We start from the raw sequence: 25,309 nt of genomic DNA, 5'->3' as shown, positions 1-25,309 counted from the left end.
TTTTACTGGAAGTTGAAGAACAGGTTACTCCACCAGTTGCCATGTCACCATGGGGCTATTCCTCCGAGTGCTGTTGAAGGGGGTTGTGTTCAACTGTGGAGTGTACTTTAATGTTTATTTTAAGGTGTAGATTGAATGCTTGTTTCTCACCTTCGTAAAACTTCCGGGACACTTACTGTGCGCTGTGTGGCCTCTGTAGCTCGGTCAGGTCTCTTCTTCTGCCTTTTAGGCCGGTGGTCCAGATGCTTTGGAGTACGTGCCAGGGCAGGATATTTTGGACATCTGGTTTGATAGTGGAACTTCATGGTCTTGTGTTCTTCCAGGTAATTTTCTTTTTCTTCTTGTTCTTTGTTTGTTTGTGTTTCAAGTCAGAGTTTTTCTGTGTAACAGCCCTGGCTGTCCTGGAACTCATATTGTAGACTAGGCTGGCCTTGACCTCACAGAGATGTGCCTGCACCGAGTACTAGGATTAAAGGTGTTTGTCACTGTGTCTGGCTCTATTTCCTTTTTAGATACATGTTTATTGTTTTCCTTGTTTGTATGTGTGTGTGCGTGTGGTGGGTTTGCGCCTGTATGTTGGTGTGTGCGTGTGGTGGGTATGCACCTGTATGTTGGCATGTGCGTGTGAGTGCAAGTGCCCATGCAGGTGGGAGGTCGTGGACTCTCCTGGAAATGGAGTCCAGGCAGTTTTTAGCCACCCAATATGGGTGCTGGGGACTGAATTCTGGTAAAGCAGCCAGAGCGCTAACCATGGAGTCCTCCAGCTGGTTCTTCTTTCAGATAATTTCTAAAATTAGAGTATAAGCTAGTTAGGTTTTGAGGGCTAGTAATGTGGCTGAGCAGGTAGACAGGCTTGCTGCAGGAGCCTGGTTGCCCTAGCTTGATTCCCGGAGCCCACTCCAAGGTAGAGGGAGAACAGGTCTCTATAGATGTGCCCTCTGAGGTCACAGAGGACATGTACCGTGCATGCACGCTGAGACACATGCACAACAACAATAATAGTTTTGAAAATACAGAACTATTACTTAGGAGAGATCTTTGACCATAAACTTTGTGGGAGTTACTGTTTTGTTATGGGTCCACTTAGATCCAATACAAATCAAACACCAGGACAATGCAGATGACAAGTTTTTGTAGTCAGGACACTTCTGCTCAGTCAGGGCCACAGAACAGACTCGGGAGCTGAACTGCAACCTTGAGCCAGAATGTAAAGAGCTTTTAAGCTTGAAACCCACAAACATCTGTGCCAAGTTATAGTTACATTTTTCCACCACTCAGGATTTAGGGACGAGGGCTTTCCTTATGTGCTTCATCAATATCAATTGATACAGAATGTAGATTTTACATTCCAGCCAATCAAATCCATTTTTCTTTTGTGGTTAGGAACAGTCATTATGTTTTGGGGAACAAAAGATGAATAACAGAAGCTGGTCATCTACTGGGGAGTCCCCAACTCTCCTAGTGCCTGGGAACTAGTTTCACCCTATGATTAAATGGAGTTTGAAAACAAAATGGCAGTATTTAGGACAAGTTTCTTTAGTTCCCAACAGTTAGTTTTTTCTTTATTTGGAAGAGTCTCTGTCTTAGTTAGGATTTCTGTTGCTGTGAAGAAACACTATGGCCACAGCAACACTTAGAGAAGAAAGCTTTTAATTGGGGCTGCCTTAAAGTTTCAGAGGTTTGGCCCATTATCATCATGGTAGGGAGCATGGTGGCAGGCAGGCAGACATAGTGCTGGAGAAGGAGCTGAGAACTGTATCCTGATCCCTAGGCTGAGAAAGAACCTGGGCCTGGCATGGGCTTTTGAATCCTCAAAGGCCACCCCCAGTTACACACTTCCTCAGCCAAGGCCACACCTCCTAATCCTGTCAAACAGTTCCACTCTCTGGTGACTAAGCATCCAACTATACGAGCCTGTGGGGGCCATTTTTATTCAGAACACCACACTCTGCTACAATTCAGATCTGGAAAGGCCTGGGAGATCACTTAGTCCAGTGATTTCCCAACATGTTTGTTTTGTTTTTTTTTTGTTTTTGTTTTTTGTTGTTTTTTTTTTTTTTAGATGAAATTTTATTTTGAACTATACTACATAAGATTAGACTGGGATTTTTTTAGCCAGTTTGGTGCTATAATCTAGCACTTGGGAGGCTGAGGCAGGAGGGTCATGAATTTGAAGATAGTGTGGGCTACACAGGACACACTATTTCTAAAATTCCATCAAAAAAGGTAGTTTGGTTTGGGTTTTGGTTTTCCCCCTCTTCACCAGTGGTTCCTTCTCTTTGGCCTGCTTGGCAACCCCAAGATGCCCAGTTTGGAAACCACTGACTTAACCTGACCCCACCATTTTTCACAAGAGGTTAAGTTAGAGCCAGGACACAGTGATCACGTAGTTAATAGTGTCAGAGTGCACACATGGCCCTCTGCTTTTCAGCTCCCATTCTTCTGCATAGCTGTGCCCTCCCAACTATGCAGCTTGCTGACATTTCGCACTTTCAGTTAGGTAAGTTTTTGACTCATTGCTAAGAGAAAGGGAAAGCATGGTCACAAAGCAGAAGGCGGCAGGAGGAGGCGGCTGCACAGGAGCTGTGTGCAGGTGTATGAGAGGAGAGGTCCTGCAGGATCCCAAGGAAGGAGTTAGACAGAGTGAATACAAACAGCGCCTCAAGCTTAGAGTTGCTACTGCGTGCTAGTTGTCACCAAAGGGGCCTTCTGCTTTCCAAACGAGTAGTGGGGGGTGGGGGGAGCAGCTCCTCTGCAGCTGGCCTCTAAGGGACTGAGGGAGTCATCTTCAGGTTTCCTGTGGAATAAATGTGTGTTCCAAGGCCTCACTGTGGTGATTGTGACAGTAGGGTCCTAGCAGGTAAATGGGGATTCTTCATTTGGACCTTTCAGTTTAGGCAGTTTGAAGTTCAAATGTTTATAAACCATGCTTGTCCATTAATATGTATACTGGCTAAATTGATGTTAATTGAAATGATTTTTGGTATATTGATTTCCGGCACTATTTCCTAATTATGTTTCCCTGGACACACTTGAGAGGTATTATGGCAGGTTTAGGTGCTTTGTCTTGTGCGTTCACAAACAGTGTATGTGAGCAGCAGTACTTGGGTAGATTGGAGCAGGAGAAAGCATTCTCTGCTGGCACATTTGGGACAGCCTCCCCAGTCCCAGGACGGAGGGTGCTGTGCACACAGTGGTTCCTGTGGTATAGATGGCTCGTCAGCAAGGCTACTGACTCACGCTGTGCTCTTGGTGGCTAGGTGCAGCAAAGGCAAGAGGCATGCTGGCCTTTAGGTGGATTAAAGTGTTATTCACACCTGCCTGTCACCTGATGCCCGTGCATGCTAGGCAAGCTCTCCACTCCACTGTGCCAGCCCCCAGAGTGTGGATGTTTGTGAACACGTGGGTTTGACTGCAGGGAGCATGGTCACAGTCCAGCACAGTCATGCTGGTCACTTAAGCACTGAGACACACTTGGCTTCACTTTCCTAGTCTAACTGACTTCCTTTGTGTTCATTTCAGGCACTGAGCAGAGGGCAGATTTGTACCTGGAGGGGAAGGACCAGCTGGGGGGCTGGTTCCAGTCCTCCTTACTAACGAGCGTGGCCACAAGGTCAAAAGCACCTTTCAAGTAAGTGCCCACTCTGCCCTGGGTAAGCGTGCTGTCCTGGGCCTCTGAGCGCCTGCCAGGTGTGCCCCACATGCTGGGGACATCGGTGCACAGGCTGGCACTAGCAAGCTGGAGCATTGTTCTTCCTGTCTCTGGGATGAGAGGGACACTGAGTCAGTGTCGTTCAGAAGAAGAGGTGAATTTGGTGGGTGTGGAAAGGCTGAGTGACATGGCAGCTGTTGTGTTAGGTATAGTTTATAAAAGTGCCACAGTCTCCTCATCCCAGTCACACATCCCTGCAATCCGAGCACTCCAGAGACAGAGATGGGAGGATCTCAAGATCAGGGTCAGGCAGGGCCATGAGCACACCCTGTCCCAAAAAGAACAACCAGAAGCAAAACTAACAGGGAAAGAGAAAAGGGAAGAGACATAGCAGCGTGAGGCATCTGCCCCTCAGAGCAGATTGCACCTCCTGGAAGACAAGGTGGTGTTGAGTGGAGGTGGCTGGGCAAACTCTGTAAGACGCATCTTCAGCTGGGCACGCAGCTGGGAGGAGTAGTGTGGGCAGGTGAGAGCGGCCTGAGCTCGTCTCCTGCGGTGGGGTGGAGATGGACAGTTGCTCATTCCTATGTTATGCCAAGACTTACACAGTAGCCTGAGAGTTTATTTGCTCTGCCAGGCTCTAGCCCACCCCAGGCAGTTCAGTGTCTATCTTTGTGTTGCTGTTAAAAGCCAGCCAGGGCAGGAAGTACCGTTTTTCTTAAGTTGACTCATCGAAGTTGGTTTTAAGGAGGTGGTCTGCACTCTCTTGTCTTTTTGGTTTCAGTATTCAAAGTCTGTGCATCAGGACAGGAGATGCTTTGGTGCACAGGACATAGAATGCCTGTCTCACTGTTTAAGTTGAAGACTCTCTGCCTAACAGCCTGATGCATGAATTCTGGGAAATGGCCCCGAAGAAGCGCTCACCCATAGTGTGTCAAGACATGTCCCGTGATTAAAAATGGCTCCTCACACTGAAGCTGCTCCTCTTTCTTAGGACAGTGATGGTTCATGGATTTACGCTTGGAGAAAAAGGAGAAAAGATGTCCAAGTCCCGAGGGAATGTCATTAACCCTGACACTGTCATCAATGGAGGAAAAGTAGGTGTCTTTGTTGCCAGGTTCTTATTTTAGCAACTAAGTCTTTAGTAGTTATCTTAGTGTGAATAAACAAAAGATTAGAGCTGTGTCTGACAGGAATTGCTAGGGATGGCAGCACAGCTATTCAGGAGGCAGAGACACGAGGGTTGCTTGAGCCCAGGAATTCAGAGCCAAGAATAGAGGATGGCTTACTATAATGTTTTAAATCTAAACTAGTGTGTGCACATGTGTGTAGAGGCCTCAAGGTGTCAGGTTTTGTTACGTGAAATTGCAGTTTTATAATTAAATGGAAACCTGGGAGAAAAACAAGAGATTGTAAATTCTGAGTGCACATTATTATATTCTTAGGGCATACACACTTTGAGTCAAAATGGCCATCAGATTTGGGGTGGCTGGTAACTGGGGGCAGGTTAGAGTTGCTCTCAGGAGAGATCCACAGTGTGTTTTCTTGCTCCTGTGGCTTTCACGGCCCCTTCCACATCCTGTGGTCACTGGGTTGCCGGGAAGTCCGGAAGGGAAGACAGCTCTACACCCTCCTACCTGCTGGCCACTCTGCAGATGCCATGTGCCCAACCCAGGTGTCCTGGGTGCGGGGCCAAGCCTGGGCTCTCCCGTCTGCCGTGGACTGTCTCGATAGCCTTCATGTTTTCAGAGACAGCCTCCTTTGTGGTGGATGTTTCAGGACTGTGCTTGCGCAGCCTGCATTTACAGTCTCCAGTTTCTGCAGGGGAACTTCTAGCTAAAGCCTTTGGCTCTCTAGTGGAAATAAATCAAAAGCCATTCTATTTCCCTGTTGTTCCACAATGGGAAGGATCACAGCAGAGAGCCTCCCTATGGAGCTGATGTCCTGCGCTGGTGGATAGCTGAATCCAACGTCTTCACTGAAGTGACCATTGGCCCCTCTGCACTCAGTGCTGCCCGAGAGGACATCAACAAGGTCAGGCGTTCTATCACACGCTGATTTAGAATTAAATTTATATACTTTCCAGGTACCTGGGGACTTTACAAGCCAGATCTATTTATCTTTCTTTTTCCTTGTGAATCAGATGAGATAGCATATAGCCATTTGTGCATAAACAGGCTGGGGGAAGGTGGTTTATCCTGAAGAGACTGAACGAAAACTCAGCTTCTTTATGAAGGTTTGTTTTATAAAGTTCATGGTTGTTTATTTAAATCTCATGGTAGAATGAGAGTTTATTTGTGCCTCTGCAGTCTTAGTTAGAAATAATAAGATTTTAAAATCTGATAAAGAAAACAACAGACAGTTAGAAAAAGTTATTAGTTATTCAGTAACTATGGAGAAATTGAAAAGCCTCATTTCCTGTCTTCAACTGTGTGTTCTCTCCCTGTGAATAGCTTAGAAACACACTCCGCTTTCTCTTGGGAAATGTGGCCGATTTTAACCCAGAGACAGATTCCGTTCCTGTCAAAAATATGTACATCATAGACCAGTACATGCTGCACTTGATCCAGGATTTTGCAACAAAGGTCAGTGTACAGTAACAGGCTTTGGCAAATGGCAACATCAGCATTTTCTCATCACTTTTAGAAATTGTACCTTGTGTCCCCAGAAAGTACACCCCGGAGCTCCACACAGTTCAGGGTGACCGTGGGATGAAGTGTTTTCATGTCTTTGCTGGATTCTCACTTTTTTAAACATTTAATTAGAGTGTGTTTGTGCATGTACATGCCTGCATGTGTGCACACAAACCAGAATTTTATTTATGGGAGTTGGTTCTTTCCTGCCACCGTGCGTATCCCAGGGAGCCGGCTTAGGCCGTCAGGCTTGGTAACAGGCAGCTTTGCCTGTGGAACCTTCTCACTGCCAACTTCTGCCACATCTCCAGCTGCTTTTGTGTGTTTTGTTGGTAAAGCCTAAGAAAACACACATAGTTGATTTTGAGCGGGGACCACCTTCAACAGCCTCTCTGCTCTCAGAGGAAAGTGTGCATTCAGAACGTGGCCCTTCAGTGGCTGGGGCTGCGGTCTCTCGCCTTTCTCACTGACCCAGGGAAGAGCACAAGCTCTCCCGTGAACTCTCCCGTGAACGGTTGTCGAGCAGTCAGGGCTGCTGCCCTTTGCACCTGCTTCCTCTGTGTCTTGAAGCTCTCTCAGGTGCCTTTCCTCACCACTACATATGTTTACACCTTTGTGCTAATGGCAGGAAACCGTTTGCCAGCACAGCATGGAGGCTACGCTGACGTGAAGTTTTCTCTGACAGACAGCCTGCTCCATTACTTTTGAATTTAGCCTCATTCAAACTGCCAGGTCAGGGCTGGAGCAGTTAAGAGCACTGGTTTCCAGAGAACCTGGTTTGATTCCCAGCACTTACGTGAAAGCTCATAACCATCTGCATCCCGCTCCCTTTTCTCGATTCTGCTGACACCAGCACACAAGTGGTACACAGGCAACATACCAATATAGAAACAAAACACATTTTAAGTCACCAAGGTGAGGGCAAAGTGCATAGATTCTAATGTAACATGGATGACCTCTAGCCAGTTTCCAGTAGTTCTTCTCTGCTATCCTAATTTTTCTTGCCATTCTGGCCTTCCGGACTCCCACCACAGCAGCCCACTCAGTACTCCAAGGCTTCCCAAGCCCCCAACCCTTAGCTCCTCCACATTCCTCCCACAAAGACTCGTGAGCCAGAATAGCTCCGCCACAGCAGCTGCCCCTCCCGGGGCCAGTCGCCCCTATCAGTCACTTCTTTTTTGACAAATACTAGACAAGAGCAGCTCAGGAAGAGTTGATTCTGCATCTCTTTGTCATGGTCAGAGACGTGCCACAGTGCACAAATACCTGTCCAAGAACACGTGAGCCCCAGGGATCAGATTCAGGTTGTCGGCCTGGCGGCAGGTGCCTTTAACTGCCGAGCCACCTCACCCGGCTGGGCAGTTTAATTTGACTCACGGTTGAGGAAGAGATCGCTTGTTTTGGCTGGGAAGACATGGTGCCAGAGGGACATACGGTGACCAGTCACATCGTTCACAGTCAGGAAGCAGGGAGATCAGCGCTGGTGCTCCCCCGTTTCTCCTCTCCTTTTTATTGTGCCCAGAACCCCTGCCCAAGGTGGTGCGCTCATATTCCGGGTGCTCTTCCCTCCTCAGTTCAACCCCTCAGGAAACACAGTCACAGACATGCACACATGTTTGTTAGGTCGTTCTAAATTCTGTCCAGTTGCAGTCAGGTGAACCATCACGTGTAGATAGTCTGTTTTCCCAGGTTGGGTATATGCTGTTTCAGTGTACCCTGTGTCGGAGGGATACATGTAGATTCTCACTCAGTTAACAAGTGGATGAGGGAATACATGAGGCAGTGAACAGTAATGGTTGCTGCACCTTCCATTCTTTGCTGTTTTGAAAATTATTTGATTTGGGCCAGTGAGATGACTCAGCTGATAAAGGCCTTTATGCCAAAGCCTGATGACTTAAGTTTGATCCTTAGAGTTCACAGTGGAAAGAAAGAACCAACTCCTAAAAAGTTGTCCTCTGATCTCTGTATGCCTGTTGGCACTCACACCACCCATGCACGCCACACATGCGCACACACACACACACAAACACTAGTAAATTTAAAATACATTTTTTAATTTTTCTCTCCTCAAACCCCATACCCCCCAACCCTTATCTTTCTTGAGACAGAGTCACACTGTGTAGCACTGGCTAGCCTGTAATTTGCTGTGTAAACATGCTGATTTTGAATGCAGATCCACCTGCCTCGCCTCCCTGAGTGCTGGGATTAAAGGCGTGCACTGCCACACCTGGCCTAAAAGAAAAATTACAAACTTTAAAGTGGTGTGATTCCATTACCTCAGACTTACAGGAAGGGAGTAGCTTGGTGTAGAGGACTTTCCCAGCATGCACAAAGGTCGAGTCCCCTCTTCATTTCAACACCGTGCCAAAGCAGGGGCTGGCAAATAGCTTGGTTGTTAAAGAGGTCACTGTCCATGCCCGAGGACCTGAGTTTGATTTCTGGACTCCACACCACATTGAAAAAGTTGAGCGTGGCATCAGCTTGCCATTCTAGTGTTGGGACCTTGAAGACAGGTGTGTCTTGAGGCTCACTAGCCAGCCAGAGCAGCGCACTTGAGGCCAAGGAGAAGGCCTGCTTAAGAAGCAGGTACATGGTTCCTGGCTCGAGCTTGACCTCTGGCATCCACACACATGTGCACCTACACATACATGAACATGCATTCCTAGGCACACAAAGCAAGCAGTTAAACAGCTTTTCTTTCCTCGGAGCATGTTGTGCTGCCGTTTCCAGAGCAGAGTAGTGATTATTTTGAACAGTCGTGTCTCTAGAAAGACATTCACTTGTATTCCTGCCTGTCTTTCTTCAAATTATTTTTTTTAATGTGTATGTATGTGTGATACACATGCATGTGTATATATAAGCTTGTGCAAGTGTGTGCACACACTGGCATATATATATGTGAAAGCATAAGGCTGATACCGTCCTTCCACCTTATCCTGTGAGGCAGGGTCTTAAAACTAAATCAAGTGGGCAGGTAAGATGGCTCAGCTGGTAAGGGCACTCGCTGCCAAGCCTGATGACCTGAGCTGAAGCCCCAGGACTTCACAGAGGAAGGAGAGAACCAACAGCTGTCCTCTGCTGGCCACGTGTGACCTATGGCACATACACACATGCCTTCTCCCCTTTCCCCCAATAAATGTAATAGCAGATTTATAAAAGAACAGGAAAAGTGAACCAATAAACAGTCTTTACAATTTCAAGGGAAAATCTTATGAAAGGACCCAGCGCTCACAGCATGCTAACTTTGCAGCCAGTCTGCTTTCGAGACCCCCGCTCCACATTGACGCTGGAATCACAGGCGTTGCTGGAGGGCTGCCATGCCTACCTGGCAATTATGTGAGGTCTGGGGTCCACACTGATTCTCTTGCCTGTGAAGCAGATGTGGTGACTGAGACATGTCTCTTGAGATGCTTGTGAAAGGAGCTTGTCTGACCTGTGACTGTGCTTCTGTTCTCATTGGAGTTTCTACATTTATCCTCCCTTATTCTCTAGATCACTGCCTCGTACAAAGAGTATGATTTTGGAAAAGTTGTCAGGCTGTTAAAAGCATTCTACACCAGAGAACTCTCCAGCTTTTACTTCAGCATAGTCAAGGATAGGTAAGTGTGACCAAGCGTGTGGGCCTCAGCAGGGATGTTTGAGTCTCTCGGCAGCATTGAGGATGCAGTGGCCATGGTGGGCAGCTGGGGACTCAAGTATCAGTTGTGCCCTGCCACTGACTAGCTTCATGCTTGGGGTAACTCAGGGTAATCTCAGTGTGTCAGAAAAATGAGGAGGCTAACACCTGGCCTTCTAATCCCAGCACTTGAGAGTCAGAGCAGGAGGCTCTCTGAGTTCAAGACCAGACTGTTCTACAAAGAGAGTTCCACGCTAGGCCAGCCAGGGCTGCACAGCGAGACTCTGTCATAACAGCCTGTCATGCCCTTGGTGCCCGTGTACAGTGAGTGAGAACTGCCGGAAGATGAGTGCCCTGCTGTCCTTGAGGGCAGGCCCAGGACTAGCCAGGCCATTCTGTAGTAACACCGGGTTTCGCGGTAGGCCCACATGCAGGTGAAGGTGCTGGCTTGCTACCATGTCACGTGGCACCTCAGCAGCCTTGGCATAGGGTTTACAAGTCAGCTTCTTTCCCTGAAAGTCTTGTGGCACCGTTGGGAATGGGAGTCATTTAAATTGTCGTCAGTTACCTTATTAGTTACGTGTCATCCAGCTATGCCACCCACAGTTGGACAAGGTGTGAGGGAACGGGTACATGTTGAGAGTAAAATGGGATAGACAAGCTGTCCAGACCAGCACGGACTAGCTGTAGTTTGAGCTCTAGCTGTGCCGGGGTGGAGCCTCGTCAGCTACCGAGCAAGCCTTTCTTTCAGGCTCTACTGCGAAGGCGAGAAGGATCCCAAGCGGCGCTCCTGCCAGACTGCACTGGCAGAGATTCTGGATGTGTTGGTCCGTTCTTTTGCCCCTATTCTTCCTCACTTGGCAGAAGAGGTGTTCCAGCACATCCCCTATGTTAAAGGTGAGGAAAACTCTCCTCTGCATGAGAAGGGTCATGCAGGGTTGACTGTGCATGTGCAATGTCGCTGTGATGAGGTTCTCCCAGGTAACCTAGTCTGCTGTGTGCCTTCTCACACAGGTGTCAGGGTCATCTCTAGAGGCTTCTTAAGTGTATGAAACACTTGACAATACTGAGAAATCAGTTTTGCTTAAATGTGTTCATAATGTTCCAAAATGCATTTTTGGGTTTTGAGACAGGGTTTCTCTGTGTAGCTTTGGCTATCTTGGACTCACTTTGTAGACTAGGCTGGCATTGAACTCATGGAGATCCGCCTGCCTCTCCCTCGAAGTTCTGGGATTAAAGACCTGTGCCACCACGCCCAGTTCAGTATTTTAAGCTTTATTCAAACAAAATTCAGTGCTTTTTAGTGACTACTTTTATGTTTGTTTTTTTCTCTCCTGATTTTATTTTCATAGAAAACTAGAAACTTGAGGGGGTGGCCAGTGGCAGGTCATTCACAGCCTCACAGGCATGGCGAAGTGTTGTGTCCCCGTGGAACACAGCTCATGCTCATAGCTCTGCTTTGCTCTGAGGTTTTTATGTTCATAATGTGTAAGGGAAAAGGCACTTTTGACTGTGGATCCTAGGACCATCAGTCTGTTTCACTGACTTCACGTTCCAGATAACAACCCTCATCTCTCCTTAGTGGTTAGTTTGTATTAAAAAGCTTATATGCCCTCTGACTATATATAACTTGGTTTATTTTATTTATTTATTTATTTTTTTTTTATTTTCCTTAAAGAACCCAAGAGTGTTTTTCGCACTGGCTGGATTGAAACAAGCTCTATCTGGAAGAAGCCAGGACTGGAGGAGGCCGTGGAGAGTGCTTGTGCCATGCGAGATTCCTTTCTTGGTAGCATCCCTGGCAAAAATGCTGCCATGTATGAAGTTTTCATAGTGATTGAGCCGGGGCTACTGTTTGAAATGATGGAGGTATGCATAGTAGATGGAGGATGCGTAGTGGATGGAGATAATATGTAGTGGATGATGTGTAGGGGATGGAGGATATGTAATGGGAGTGATGTGTGGATGGAGGCTCGCTGAATCACTCCCTTCTGAAAGGGTGGGAGCATTGAAGCTTCATCTGAAAACTCTTTAGTTTCAAATGTTTAAGGCTATATATTTAATTTAGAAACTAGGATATCAGTCTTGCAGTACTTTCCTGTCACTGATTGTTTCCTTCTCTGAACTTGTGACACACGTAGGGGGCTATTTAGGTCTCTGTGTGAGAATACACAAAAACTGAGTTTTCTCAAAGGCCTGGGCTTTGAAAATTTTGTCCATATGGATCATATTCCAAAAATGAGCTCTCTAGGACTGCATACGAACCAGAGACAAATCAACACATTTCTCAGACCTTTCATCATGTTTTAATTTCCATAAGTAGCAGGATGTCAAGCCTAACACACTGACCTGAGTCTTATCTCTAGTTTAAATGCTTAAGAAAAGGGCTGTCAGTGAGCACGTGTGTGCGCGCGTATAAAACATTTTCTTAGTATCAGTTTTGGGCTAGAGAGATGGCTTAGCAGTTAAGAGCACTTGTTACTGTAGCAGGGAACCTGGGTTCAGTCCCAGGACCCCATCTGGCGGCCCACACTAGGTCTGCATGTTGTATGTAAACAGCAAACATTCACACACATAAAATACCCAAACCTTTACAAATGAAAGGAACCATCTCAATTTAAACATTTAAAGAGTTGAGACTTGAAGTCGCTAGAGTATATGACATTGTTGGCAATTTTAAGAGTAGGCGCTGCGCATTGTGGTTTAATAATTGGAAGCCATTGGCAGAAACTGAGGACAAAGAGACCATTGGCCTGGCCAAGGCTGCACAGCCTAATTCTGGTTTGCCATTGCCCTCTTAGACACACACACACACACTTTAGTTGTAAATAACAAGCTTTAAAGAACATAGCTATTTAGGCAGTTTTACTGGAAAAAAGTACTTTGGGATATTAAAAAATATTCTTGTTGCTGTGACAAAGCAATTTAAGGAACAGTTTATTTATTTAGTTTAGGGTGATGTCTGTTACTGCAGCAGGAGCTTTGGGGGCTGGTCACGCTGGTGGGTAGGTGGGAAGAGCCAAGTGCAGGTGCTCAGCTCACTTTCCGTCAGTCCCACACTCGGCCCCTAGGATGGCGCTGCCCACAGTTACATTTGGTCTTCCCACCCCAGCTAACTTAATCTAGAAACTTCCTCATACATGTCCAGAGGTTTCGTCAGGTTGACAGCCAGGATTAACTGGACCACCATGAGTGTGTCTTCCTTAGGAATAGTAAGTGATGTCAGATGGGAGACTTGCTTCTACCAATGACTAAGTGACTGAACTTGTCAAAACCAAATTATTCTCAGTCTCCTATTTTCAAGAGGAATATTTATATTACTTCACAAACTCATGTTGAAGATCAGAATTACAATGGGAAAGTCTCAAAGTGCTTCTCAGATAGCCTAGCTCACTGTACACTGTGGGAAGGCTGACTCTTCAGATGGCCAGTGTGCTACACTACAGCAGGTTTTTATTTAACAGGCTCTTAACCCCTCTGCTAATAGAGGAATCGTAATGGGGAAGTAAAAAAACTCAGCAGAGTTTTGGCTTACCAGACAAGGTTAACTTAACCTATTTTGCTCATTGCAAAATAAGTGTAATAAATACTATATAGATTGGAGTGAAGCAAAATGTATACTCCAGTAAACAACTAAAATTGATGGTCAAATTTAAACTGAAGCAGTAACTTTCAAATGCCTTCCAGATGCTCCAGGCCAAGGAGACCTCTAGCACGTCTCAGCTGAATGAGTTGATGATGGCCTCCCGAACAACACTTCTGGCTCAGGAGCCACGGGAGAGGGCTGAAGATGGCATTGAGCTTACAGGGACATTCCTCATCAATCTAGAAGGTGAGCACAGCGAGTGGGGACTGCTGGGTTACTGTAAAGGCAGGAGCACACTCGCAACAGTCTATGGCCAGTACACAGCCGCTAGCTGTCTGAGCCAGCTCTCAGGGAAGCCAAGGCAGGGACAGTTCCTTCTCACTTCCTGAGTAACTGTCACTGTGAGTCTTTTTCCATCTTGTCTTCTCTCTTCTGATGCCCAGTGCCTAAAACTGCCCGACCTACCTACCCTTGCTGGGTAGACCCTGAAATGTCATTTTATGTACATCTAAAATTAAAATTTTGTTTAGCTATTCTTATAAAAGGTTCAGTAGATTTACTAGACTTTTTATCCCAGGATTTTAGTGCATTGTCTGCGGAGCGCGGTCATCTTCATTAACAGAAACAGTGGAGAAAATGGTGGTTCCTTCTGTGTAACTTTTGAGTGGTGGCATTGCCATTGTCTCTGTAACTTGGCATTTTAGTTCCTGAGTTAAGAGCTTGGCATGGTGGCATACGCCTATAGTTCCAGCATTGACTAGGCACAGACTGATATATCTCTGTGGTAGCAAGGATATACAGAGAGACTCTATGTCTATTTTTTTAAAAAAAAAAAGCCCAAGTCACTTGTGTAGCTGGGTCAGGAATGACAGCCAGCTTTAACTAGGCATCACAGAGCTCTGACTTGATGAGAAGCAGTTAGTCAAACTGCATGATCCTGTTGAAGTGTGCTGTGTTCCAGGGCAAAACCTGGCCCATGTTAGAAAGGTAGGAGGAAGGAAAGCCACGGAAGGAGCGCCTGCTGAACCAGTGAGGAACGGTAGTGCAAGCTTAATGACTGTGGAGGTGCTCTGTGTTCTTTCAAGGTGGTGACATTCGTGAGGAGTCTTCGTATAAAGTCATTGTCGTACCAACTGCCAGAGAAAAGTGCCCTCGATGTTGGAAGCACACCGCTGAGACTGCAGACACCCTCTGTCCTCGGTGTGCAGAGGTCATTGGTGCAAAGTAGCACTCTGATGTTAACAGCTCTGTGAGCGATAACCCTCCTCACAGTACTGACTGGGGTGGATCAGACCCTAGAAAGAAATCCAAGGCTTAGGTAAGGAGTGCAAGAGTAAGTGGTAAAAGATGGAGTAAAAATCAGAAAATCAAAAGGAGTATTTCCTGTAACTTCAGAAATAATGTATATATACACACATGGAAATATATATAAATATATATATTATGCGCAGACATGTATAGAAGGCAGGCACACACTCATAGACTTCCTCAGAGACAGACACTGAATATGGTTACTTGCAATGTGGCCAAGCAGAATGTTTTATATTTTATTAAAACTTTTTCCACTCAGTATTTAAACTCTGTGATGTCTGAAAATAAAGGCATTCTGGGAAACTCCCAACTGATGATGGTGTAGACGTTGTGGATAATGAGGAGTTATTTGGAGGGGAATGCAGTCGTGTGCCCCTACAAGGTGAAGGGAGTCAATTCATTCTGCCCTCTAGCAAACATCAAGTTTGTAAAGCAGCAGGATTTTGAAATGTACTACAAAGAATATCACCAAATTTATTTTTCAAGAGGGGAGAAATCTTTGTTCTTACATGTATGAATGTTGAGGAAATAACATGAAAGCTAAAAATTTATTTCACTAATATACATAGGTTCACAATAATGAACAGACACGGGAAATAACATATATGGAATCACTACTTACAATACATTGACAGTAGGTAAATAATAGAGCATTTTTATAAACAATCCAATACTGGATTGATCTTTCAGGGATGGCTAATCTACTAAGCAGAATCTAGCCTCCCAGCAAACCTGTCCCTATGAGGTGAGAGGGCTTTCACTGTTTCTATACTGCACTATAAGATATTTGTTTCTGAATGAAATGGATCACAGCAACTTCTGAGTGAGCGCTATAATTGATGTAAGCTTATTGTCACTAAGTCTTAGTTTCCTATGATTTTAAGTCACAAGTAACCAGATTTTAAGAAGCTATTTAAATGTAGCAGACTTTACACTGACCTTTGATAAACTTTTCTAACAGGTAAAAGTTCTTTTCTTTTTGCAAAAGTGTGAAGCATTGGAAAGCATGGTACTATGTACTGCTGTATCTACATTTGTCCTGGCCCTCCACTTCTCCATCTAAACTCAACCTGGAATCGAGAAGTTAGGGTTGTTTAAGCAGTTTTATTACCAAGGTAAAAATACGTAATGTAAGGAGAGGGGAAGCCTCTAAGGACACACTTCTGGTTACAGGCATGCGCCATGCCCTTATTGCAGGGACAACAGCCGGATGTCAGAACCTAATTTCTTTATTTGTGGCACTTTACTGTTAGAGAATGGATACATACATGTTAATTTTTCTTTCTTGCCAGATTTTAAAAGCCCTTAGTGAAGTAGTAGACTATTTTACTGCTTCTGTTAAACAAATCTCAGGATTTAGTTTTAAAATTCTATATGCAAGCTATCACCCTCCTGAAACAATGGGATTAGTAATGGCATTAGAGTAAAAGAACATCAATCATCATTAGCAGAGCTTGCAGTGCCAGGCTTTCCTGGCAAGCTGCCCATCCTGCCCCTTCCAGAGCACTAGAAAGTCATGGGGAAAGGAGACCTCCTAGCACTGTGTAAAGGATGCTGTTTATCTCAGTCCTGCTTTGCTTATACGATTCCAGCATGCCACCGGCTGTTCCTCATAGCCACCTGAGCAACATCTGAAACCATTTTCTTTGAAGATGTGAAATCTGACAGTTAACAGAATTAGTTTTAGCCAGTGACAGTCTTACTTAAATTCTAACTTTTTAATGAAAAAGGATTCACATTTGTGTGTACTCAGGTGTCACTGGAATCCCTGAATATTCTCAACCTTCTAGCGCAGTTGGCTGCTTCCCTCTATTAGAATGAGTTCTGTGAACAACTGTGATTATGGCAGACACCAATAATTGCACTGTATGGCTACATTCCAGAGACAGTTAAACCGCAGCAAGAACTCTGCAGAGTTCTTGCAGAGTGCCACTGACAGGCCAGGTTAGGTGGGTCTATCACACACTTGCTTAGCACTTGGGCTGCTCTAGGCACTACAGGGTACAGAACTAATTCAGTTTATCCTTTCTCTGCACCCAGCTGTGAGGTAGGGTTGCTAAGGCTGTGACAGCACAAAGTATTTTCTGTCCTTCTTCCAGGACGGGCAATATGACCAAGTCCCAGAAACAGACATTTTTGACACTTGGAAGAAAATAAAGTTGGACTTTAAATATTTTAGAATATTTGCTTTGTTTTTTTTACATGTCTTACAGGATAATACATTTTTACAATTACCTGATGTGGATACAGTTTTGGAACTTGACAAAGTAAATCTTAATTTACATTATAATTGCTTTTGCTGCATTGTTCACATCTCTGATTCCCAATTCTGGCAAGTACAGCAGGTCCCTTTGGTGATCTCAAGCCATTTCTCCTATGACAGCAGCAGCAGTACCCTGGACAGGAAGCGGGCAGCACCAAGAGCTCCCTGCCAGGCAGCATCCTGGTGTACAGGACCAACCATGAGGACATCGGTGCATGTTTTAAAGGGACATGGGCTGCATCACTAGAGTGCTGATGTAAGCTATGTGAACACACTTAATCCCCACAGAAGTCATTTGGATATGAACTAGAATACTACTGTGAGAACAAAATCTGCAAATTATAACCAATTACAATACCAAAGTTTAACAGTAATGCTGCTTATTTGACTGAAAAAATAAACAGTAAGAGCATCTGCATTAATTACAGAGTAGCTAGTGTGATCATATTTTATCTTCAGTGTCAACTGAAGAAGTGGAATTTAGCCAGGATTGTACTTTTTAAAGTAATATATTTATTATATAAAAGAAAAAAAAAAACCTCCAAAAAGTTCCCAATCTTACTGTGTAAAATGACATGCAGTGATTCCTGTGTTACAGGATTGTAGACTACTGTCATAAAGTAGCCATGGCTTCTACAGCTTCGATGAGGTGCAAGGCGAGGCTGTACTGCCCATGCTTTTCTGGCAGGAGTTCCATTACTTTATGCACTAGTTTAGCTGTTGCTGCAATTGGCACATCAGTGTTTTGAAGATCCTGGGGATTCTGTGAATAGGACATAAAAGCCATTAGTTTCATGCAGCCAAACAATAATTGCTACTGCCTTAAGCTTCACTATGGAAGTTCTCCCAATAAAAACATTTCTTTGGAAGCAAGCTTCTTGCTGTGAACTCACTGAAGAAACCACCCCTGGACCTTCTGCTTATGCCATCCTGCACTCACCATTGCCTTCAGCCAGGTGCAGAGTGTGGGTGGGAGTCTGGCCAGCAGCTCCATGCCTTCTTTTGTGTGGGTATGGAAGAGCGCGTGAGCCAGCCTTTGCCCTGTCAACACCAGCAGCTGAGATGCCAGAACTTCTTTGTCATGAACTTGCAGAATGGCCTGAGGATGAGCATGGAGAAACAATGCAGCATGAGCTACTCAGTCTGCCCTGGGAACGTTGTCAATGAAGGTTTAACTTCAGCTCTCAACAATACTATGAGTGTGGATAAAGAATTGAAATCCAACCTAGAATTTAAACCCATATCTTGTCCATCAGCTAATTTTTTATTATTACCTAATTTTTCAATTTAGCATGACAGTACCCCTCATTTTCAAGTAAAGGGGATACTGGATTTTGTCATCCTCTGATGGCTGCTGAGTACTCTAGAGTGACGTCAGACTTGGAAAAAAGCCAACCTCCTCTCCTTACTGCTGACAGTGACATTCCTTGCTGGTGAGTGGATGTCTACCCACCCTTACTGCTTACAAGGTCTGGCAGCCCCGCTGGCTTTCAACCTTGCCAAGCTGGTCACCATCTCAAGACCTTTGCACTCCTTTGTTCTTCCATCTGAGGCACTGGTCCCCCAGCTCTGTGAGCGGCTAGTTGCTTCTTCTTGTGTGTCTTTTCAGTTACCACTTTCTTTCACTCACTGAGGCTATTTATCCTATGGTTCTGGTTCCTTTCATCTCTTGGTACTGTACATGTTTTACTGCTTTATCCCTATATGAACCTGGCACTAGGCGCAAAGTTGGCTACAGCTTTCTATTCTTATTATTGTTCCTTCCTCCCTCCCTCCTTTGATTTTTAAGACAAGGTTTCTCCTGTAGACCTGGCTGTCCTGGATTGGCTGTATAGACCAGGCTAGCCTCGAATTCAGAGACCTGCCTGCCTCTGCCTTTTAAGTGCTAGGATTAAAGGTATGTGCCACCATGCCTGGGTCCTTTTGTTGTTTTGAGACTGGTTCTCATGTAGTCAGTTCAAGCTGGCCTGTATAGACGAGGGTGACCTTAAATTTCTTATCTTTCTGCCTCCACATCCCAAATTCACACACCACTATATACAACTATTTCAATTTTCATTTACTGCTTCTTCCAGCTGTCTGTTTTATAACTTGCATCTCATGGACATCATTCTTACCTCCTCTCCTAAGAGGTCAGCTCCATAATTGTACAACTCTCCCACATAATGCCTTCGAATGACATCTTCGCTCACTTGAAGGTGATGGGCTAAATCCACAGCCAGATCTGGCCAGTTGAGGTCTTTCCAATGACTGCTTGCTGCCTCTTCAGAGGGACCTTTGTCCTTGCTGACGGAATGCTGAGCCTGGACAGCTGCACTGACAACTTTCAGTAAGAACTTGAAGACAGGAAGGCACAGCACTGCCTTGTCAGTACTTTTCACTTAAAAGTAGCCCAGTGTTTGCTGTGTAAGCTTGTGGCTTGTGTTCAATCCCAAGGGTTCATTTAAAGGTGGTGTTGGGGACTGACCCCACAAAGCTGTTCTCTCCCCACCATACTAAGTACCAGGGAAAATCACAGCCACCCCCTCCCCATACAATTGCCACAGCATGAATGTGGAGGAGCCTGGATATGGGACTAAGGTCACCGAGTGCCTTTACCTGCTGAGCCATCCCACTAGCTCTAAAATTGTTTTGATTCAATAAAGGAACACACACTAGGGAAACTAGCTCCTGGAAAACACTGAAAGAAGTGGCCACCTTTTTAAAAGACAGCTATACTTCTGTTTTGCTATTTCCTAAGAAACAAGAACAAAATCCAGTAACTAACTTACCTGTTGTCTTACAGAAATAAAATTAGGATCCATTTCCTCACTAGGTAACAACTGAATTGAAGTTAAATCCTTGAAAAATGCATTCTTTCCCTAAAGAAAAAGATGGAAAAACAAGGAAAACAAAACAAAGAAAACCTCTGATGAGTATGGATTATTAAGGGAGGATAAGGGAAAGATTTTAAAAACTAGATCACTTTACTGTGCGTACTTCCTGGTTTTTACCTTGTCCTTAAACAGAAAGATGGCAGCATTCCATTCATCATCTACTTGGCACACTGTTTGGTGAGTGGGCAGCAGCCTCTAAGGCAGCCCCCTCATCTAGTATTCAAGCCTGTCTGAGTCCTCTGCCCCTGGACTGTGGGCTCTGACGCCAGTACATACAACTACACAGATGACAGCAAGTCATGTTCCACACTGGCTTCCAAAGAACTGTGGCTTCTGCTTTGGGTGCTCTTGTTTGCTCCCGCTGGGCTTACAGTGTGGTCAAGTAAGCCACACTGCAGACACAGCTACATGGAGTATAATACTCCCCAATTCAGCTGACACCTCCATGAAGCAATTCTACCAGTCTCAGGAGAACCATTATGCCAATGGCAGCTAAGTAAGGGAGTAAGACTTTTTTTTTTTAAGAGTTGGAAGTTTATTTTTTATTTTATTTTAATCACAGATCATTCACTTGTATCCTAGCCATAGCCCACTCCCTCTTTCCCTCCCCATCCCACCAGGAAATCAGACTTCTAACCCATAAGGCCTGAAAAAATGAGCCAGGTGTGGTGAATCAAGCCTGTAATCTCAAGGGAGGTAGGAGGCTATGTAAGTGACATTGCAAACCACCAAGGTCTGTGACTCTAGCTCAGTGATAGAATATAGCTATCATGTGTAAGGATAAAACCTAAATTAGTAAGTGTTGGTTGTTTGCATCAACCAAGTCTTTTGGGACAACTGGTTAAGCAGTAGTAGGTAACTAGAACAATTAGCATATATTCTGAATCCTTAAAAACACTTGTATCACTTATTCAAGAGAACATTCATGTTTAGAGTCAAAAGAACAGGGCAGGCTGGGTAGATGGCTCAGTGGGTAAGAGCACTTGCTGAACAAGCATGAGTACCTGAATTCAAATCCTTAGCACTAACATAAAAAGCTGGAATGGCTTTTGTTTTCCTGCAGCCCCACAGGAAGTATGGAGGTGGGTAGTGGATGATCACATTTCTAGACAGCCAGCCTAGAGAAAACATGGAGCTTCTGGTTCTGAGACTGGCAATCTCAAGCAGTGAGGACAAGAGCAATAAGGAGGAAGACACCCATCCTCTTATGGCTTTCATACTCCTCCAACACAAAAACCAATGAGACAACAGGGTATCAGATTTCCTTCAGCAGGAAATGGAATGCAGAGCTGAGAGCACCCAGGCCTGCCACTCAACACCACTTTACCTTGCCCAGCATATAGACAGTCCTGCTAGCAAAGATCCACAGATCAGGGCACAGTGGCACACACATCTAATCCCAGCATTTGGGAAGGCAGAGGCAGACAGACCTCTGTGAGTTTGAGGCCAGCCTGGTCTGCTACTGTCCAGGACAGCCAAGGCTACACAGAGAAACCCTGTCTCAAAACAAACAACAAAAAATCCACAAGCCTGTTTACCTCCAGAGTGCTGGGAGTAAAGTCCTGTGCCTCCATGCCAAACATAATATTTAAGTATCTTTTACAATTTCAAGTGAAAAATGCACTAATTCAAAATGAGTATTTACTGTAAATGTTTCACTGAGAAAATTTGTTATCCGACTGCTATCATTTCTTTCTTTTAGAAGTTAATGGCTGGGGTGGTTGCAATCTATTTTTCCTTTTGGTCCTCGGCAGGCTAGATGTAGTCTCTACTGCTGTGCTGCACCCTCCTCTAAACAATTGTCATCTAAATTTAAGTGTTGACTAAAAATTTCTCTCAGCTGGTCGGTGGTGGCACACACATTTAATCCCAGCATTCCAGAGGCAGAGGCAGAGGCAGAGGCAGAGGCAGGCAGGTCTCTGAGTTCCAGGCTGTCCTGGTCTACAGAGGGAGTTCCAGGACAGCCAGGGGTACAAAGAGAAATCCTTTCTCAAAAAAATAAAACAAACCAGACCAACAACCCCACCCCTACCACCAATAACAACCTGGTCCCCCAAATCTCTCTGGTTAGAGAGTGAGAGGACCCAGGGCATCAGGTACACTAGGCAAGTACTCTATCACCAAACCGTATCCCCAGTCCCCAAATCTCTCTTAAAATATGTATCAGCCCTGCTTATGTAGACTTTCAAATTTAACATGTCTAAGATCACTCTAAGTAAGCTTTTTAGAAATTACCTGCCCTGTGACAAACTTGAAAACAGATTTGCTGTAACCCCTTTGGACTCCTTTGGCTATGCAGTTGGTGCTATAAGGTTGACCCTTCCAGAGCCTTTAAAGTTTACCCCTTCTGGGTCACCCCTCCCCAGCTCCTGACTGAACCCTTCTCACACCACCACTCCTCTGCACACTGTGGACACGCACCTTTCCTTGAACATCTTGACTGCAAATGCAATAAACTTTTAGTGAGCTCTTGCTGTGTAATAGGCAAGGTACACAGACATGGGAAGAGCAAAGAGGTATGGTAAGTTTAGGGGACATAGACAAGGACTTTGAAGAGGGTGCTTAAACGATAATATATATTCATATTTATATTTATATAAAAGTAATGAGACACTAGCCACATGAAATGGATGCCTATGAAAACCAGGAAACACGAGTGAAGACAGAGTGATGGGATGTGTGGCTGAGGGATGGCTGGCAGAGCAGGAGAGGCTGTGGGAAGTCCCTCTAGGCTCCACACTTGTATGTGGCAGAACTTCCTTAAAATAGTAAGGTAGATCATGACCCCAAGCACTGTGAATGTAACTGAAGCAGCTGAACAGATGCTATGCCCTTGAGTGTCCTAGAGAGGCAGGGTTTCCACAGGGAAACACTCTTTCCTGCTCCTACAGGGACAGTTACCTGAGGGGAAGCCTGTCTTGAGAAAAGTCTGATATCACACATGACCTTAGACAAAGGCTGAGAAGTGACACTCTCTCTTGAGCTGAAGACGCATTCTCCAACTCAGTAAAAGCTAAGCAATAAAGCAGAAGTTTTTCTATCCTGTATCGCAGGGGCACCCACAAATGGAAGGCCTTATTAACTGGCCAAATGATGCAGAGGCTTTCCATGAACCACTAAGAAATTGATTTGCAAGGAACTACAAAATGAAAGGCAGAGAACCAATCTGCTTGGGAAAATGGTTCTTTCAGTGTTGGGCCTTGAGAGCAACGGAGACAGGACAGTTAGGAAGTGGGGAGGAGGCATGAGCTAGGAACACACTAATGGACAGCAGTATCCAGGTGGGATGGTTTTGGTTCTTGAAACAGGATCTCATAGCTCAGGATGGCCTGTAAATGGCTAAGCAGCCCATGCTGGCCTTGAACACACACCAGCTTCTGCCTCCTGTGTGCCAGTTTACAGGCACATGCCACCATGCCTAGCTATGGCTTTCAGTAGGAACATGTGAACAGACTGGCCCAAGAAAGGGCTCACCTCCAAGTTTCTGGTGCATAAACTATAGCACCAATGCCAATTACTCAGGCCAGGGAACTTAAGAGAAAGCAAATTAAGTCAGGGCAGGATGGAGTGAAGGTTTTCAAATGTGTTTTGGATACAGGTTCCTTAGGACATTCAATAGAAGCATACTCCTCAAACTGCACGAGTAAGTCCTGCCTACAGAGACACAGAAGAAGAAAATGGCTTTGTCTAGGGACCAACCGCAGAGGGCAAAAACCCAAAGGACACCAAATGACATCATGAGTAAATTAGAAGAATGGAAATAGGTGGGGGATAAGGATCCTGGAACCCCTCAGTGGATCACCCCCCAAAATCACTAAACAATCAAACACGTTACAACTCGGTAAGAAAACCCATGTGCCTGTTAAGCAGCAATGCCAAAACAGCTCTGCAGCCCTCTGGGGGAACTCACCTTGCTATCAAAAAGACCAAGAGGCTTCACACTCTTCAGAGAAAAGCACATGGATGCATAAAGGATGGAGCACAAGATGGAATGATGCTCTACCAGTGGGTAGTGAATAGGCTTCTGCTCCAGTGCCAATTCCACTATGGAGACGGGGCCTTCAACGGACAGCCAGGCATCCTCCGTGTCCAGGACTGGGACCTGCATTTCGTCCCTACTAATGTCAGCCTGTGCAAGTTGAGAATGAAGTCTGTGTCAAGAATTACAGAATAAGAACTGCAAACTGCAACATCCCAAAGTGCAAACTTGTAGTCTATATTCCCCATAGCAACTGAGAAACCACAAAAGTATAAGAGAGAGAGAGCCAGAGACAGAGTCAAAGAAAATGAGTATCACTCTTTAGGCTAAAGTCAAAACCTACAAATGAATATAAGTAATCCCATCACAATGTCATTTCTCAAGCTCAATACTTTCAGAATATTTAATTCTTTAGGAGAGACTCAGATGAGATGGTGGGGGGAGAAGTGTATTGTGCGGGTGTGCTCTCGGTGCACAGCCTAGCTGGCCCTCAGTCCTGTCCTAGCTTCCCAAGACGTGACTACAGGCATGCACCATCATGCCTGGCTAGCATGCTCCTCTTTACCTCCAATGATGTCTGAAGAAGATCCAGGCAGGAGCCAAGGAAGGATGTCATTGCTGTGTCACTCATCCCCACATCCTGTTTTCAAAGAGGAAATAGAGTCCCTGCATCAGAACTGCTGTGCTGTCAGGACACAGATCGTAGCATGAACATGTGCCTGACTTTCTGCATTGAATACAACCTGAAGTCATTACACATTTAAGTTCTGCCAGTGGGTTGGGTAGTGTCAATTTGATACTAGCATTTAGTGTTATTACTATCAATCTTAAAAGTTAATGTTCTGGGGTGAGGGGGTGGCTCAGTGGCTGGAGTAGACTCAGCATGTGTAAGACTCTATTCAGTCTCTAGCACAAAGGGCAGGAGGGAAGATAGTAACTGTTAGTGTTTGTGCACTGTAAAGACAGATTTTTCAACTTGCCAGAGCATTTGCTAGCCAAATGAATATGGTTAAGATAAACACGTAAGATTCAACCAGGAAAGTACTAAGTTAACAGCCTGGGCTGCTGGTTTCATGGCATTTTGAAGGCACTGGATGGAATTCTCTGAATAAAACTAGAATCTCCCATTTGACAGCCAAATACTAGATACACATTTTCTGGCAAAAAAATGGTTCCCACTGTCGCCTTCAACATGCTGGTGTGAGGGGCCACTGCATCTCTGTCTAATCTTTTTAAAGCCACCAAGCAATCAACTCTTCACATTATCGAAGTACATAATTCAGAGTGTGCATGTGTGCTTAAGTCCAGTTACAACCATCATAAGGTTGTCAGTTCTATATGGTGTCTCAACACTTGTTGAGACATTTAAGAACAGTTTGAGGGAAAGTGACAC

General features: G+C 45.1%; 2 protein-coding genes across 4 annotated transcripts in view; one reads left to right on the top strand and one right to left on the bottom strand.

Moving 5' to 3' along the window:
- The window catches only part of Iars2 (isoleucyl-tRNA synthetase 2, mitochondrial), a 35,146-nt gene extending 20,024 nt beyond the window's left edge, over window positions 1-15,122 (top strand). The window contains exons 14-23 of the mRNA XM_021635782.2: window positions 230-323; window positions 3,523-3,631; window positions 4,647-4,749; window positions 5,561-5,686; window positions 6,106-6,237; window positions 9,778-9,884; window positions 10,653-10,798; window positions 11,580-11,770; window positions 13,589-13,733; window positions 14,573-15,122. Coding sequence (XP_021491457.1) covers window positions 230-323; window positions 3,523-3,631; window positions 4,647-4,749; window positions 5,561-5,686; window positions 6,106-6,237; window positions 9,778-9,884; window positions 10,653-10,798; window positions 11,580-11,770; window positions 13,589-13,733; window positions 14,573-14,715 — 1,296 coding nt within the window. The 3' untranslated portion in view covers window positions 14,716-15,122. The remainder of the gene's footprint in view (window positions 1-229; window positions 324-3,522; window positions 3,632-4,646; window positions 4,750-5,560; window positions 5,687-6,105; window positions 6,238-9,777; window positions 9,885-10,652; window positions 10,799-11,579; window positions 11,771-13,588; window positions 13,734-14,572) is intronic.
- A 117-nt stretch (window positions 15,123-15,239) lies between these two features.
- Rab3gap2 (RAB3 GTPase activating non-catalytic protein subunit 2) overlaps window positions 15,240-25,309 on the bottom strand; it is an 82,349-nt gene continuing 72,279 nt past the window's right edge. For all 3 annotated transcript variants that reach the window (XM_021635780.2, XM_021635781.2, XM_060364881.1), the window contains 6 exons: window positions 24,482-24,556; window positions 23,848-24,066; window positions 19,833-19,922; window positions 19,179-19,397; window positions 18,002-18,160; window positions 15,240-17,824 (listed from right to left, as the gene is read on the bottom strand). In XM_021635780.2, the coding sequence (XP_021491455.1) occupies window positions 17,675-17,824; window positions 18,002-18,160; window positions 19,179-19,397; window positions 19,833-19,922; window positions 23,848-24,066; window positions 24,482-24,556 (912 nt within the window). In that variant the 3' untranslated portion in view covers window positions 15,240-17,674. The remainder of the gene's footprint in view (window positions 17,825-18,001; window positions 18,161-19,178; window positions 19,398-19,832; window positions 19,923-23,847; window positions 24,067-24,481; window positions 24,557-25,309) is intronic.

Source organism: Meriones unguiculatus, chromosome 11 (assembly GCF_030254825.1).
Source record: "Meriones unguiculatus strain TT.TT164.6M chromosome 11, Bangor_MerUng_6.1, whole genome shotgun sequence".
Lineage (NCBI taxonomy): Eukaryota > Metazoa > Chordata > Mammalia > Rodentia > Muridae > Meriones > Meriones unguiculatus.
The sequence above is the reverse complement of the archived record's forward strand: the minus strand, read 5'-3'. Positions and strand labels throughout refer to the sequence as shown.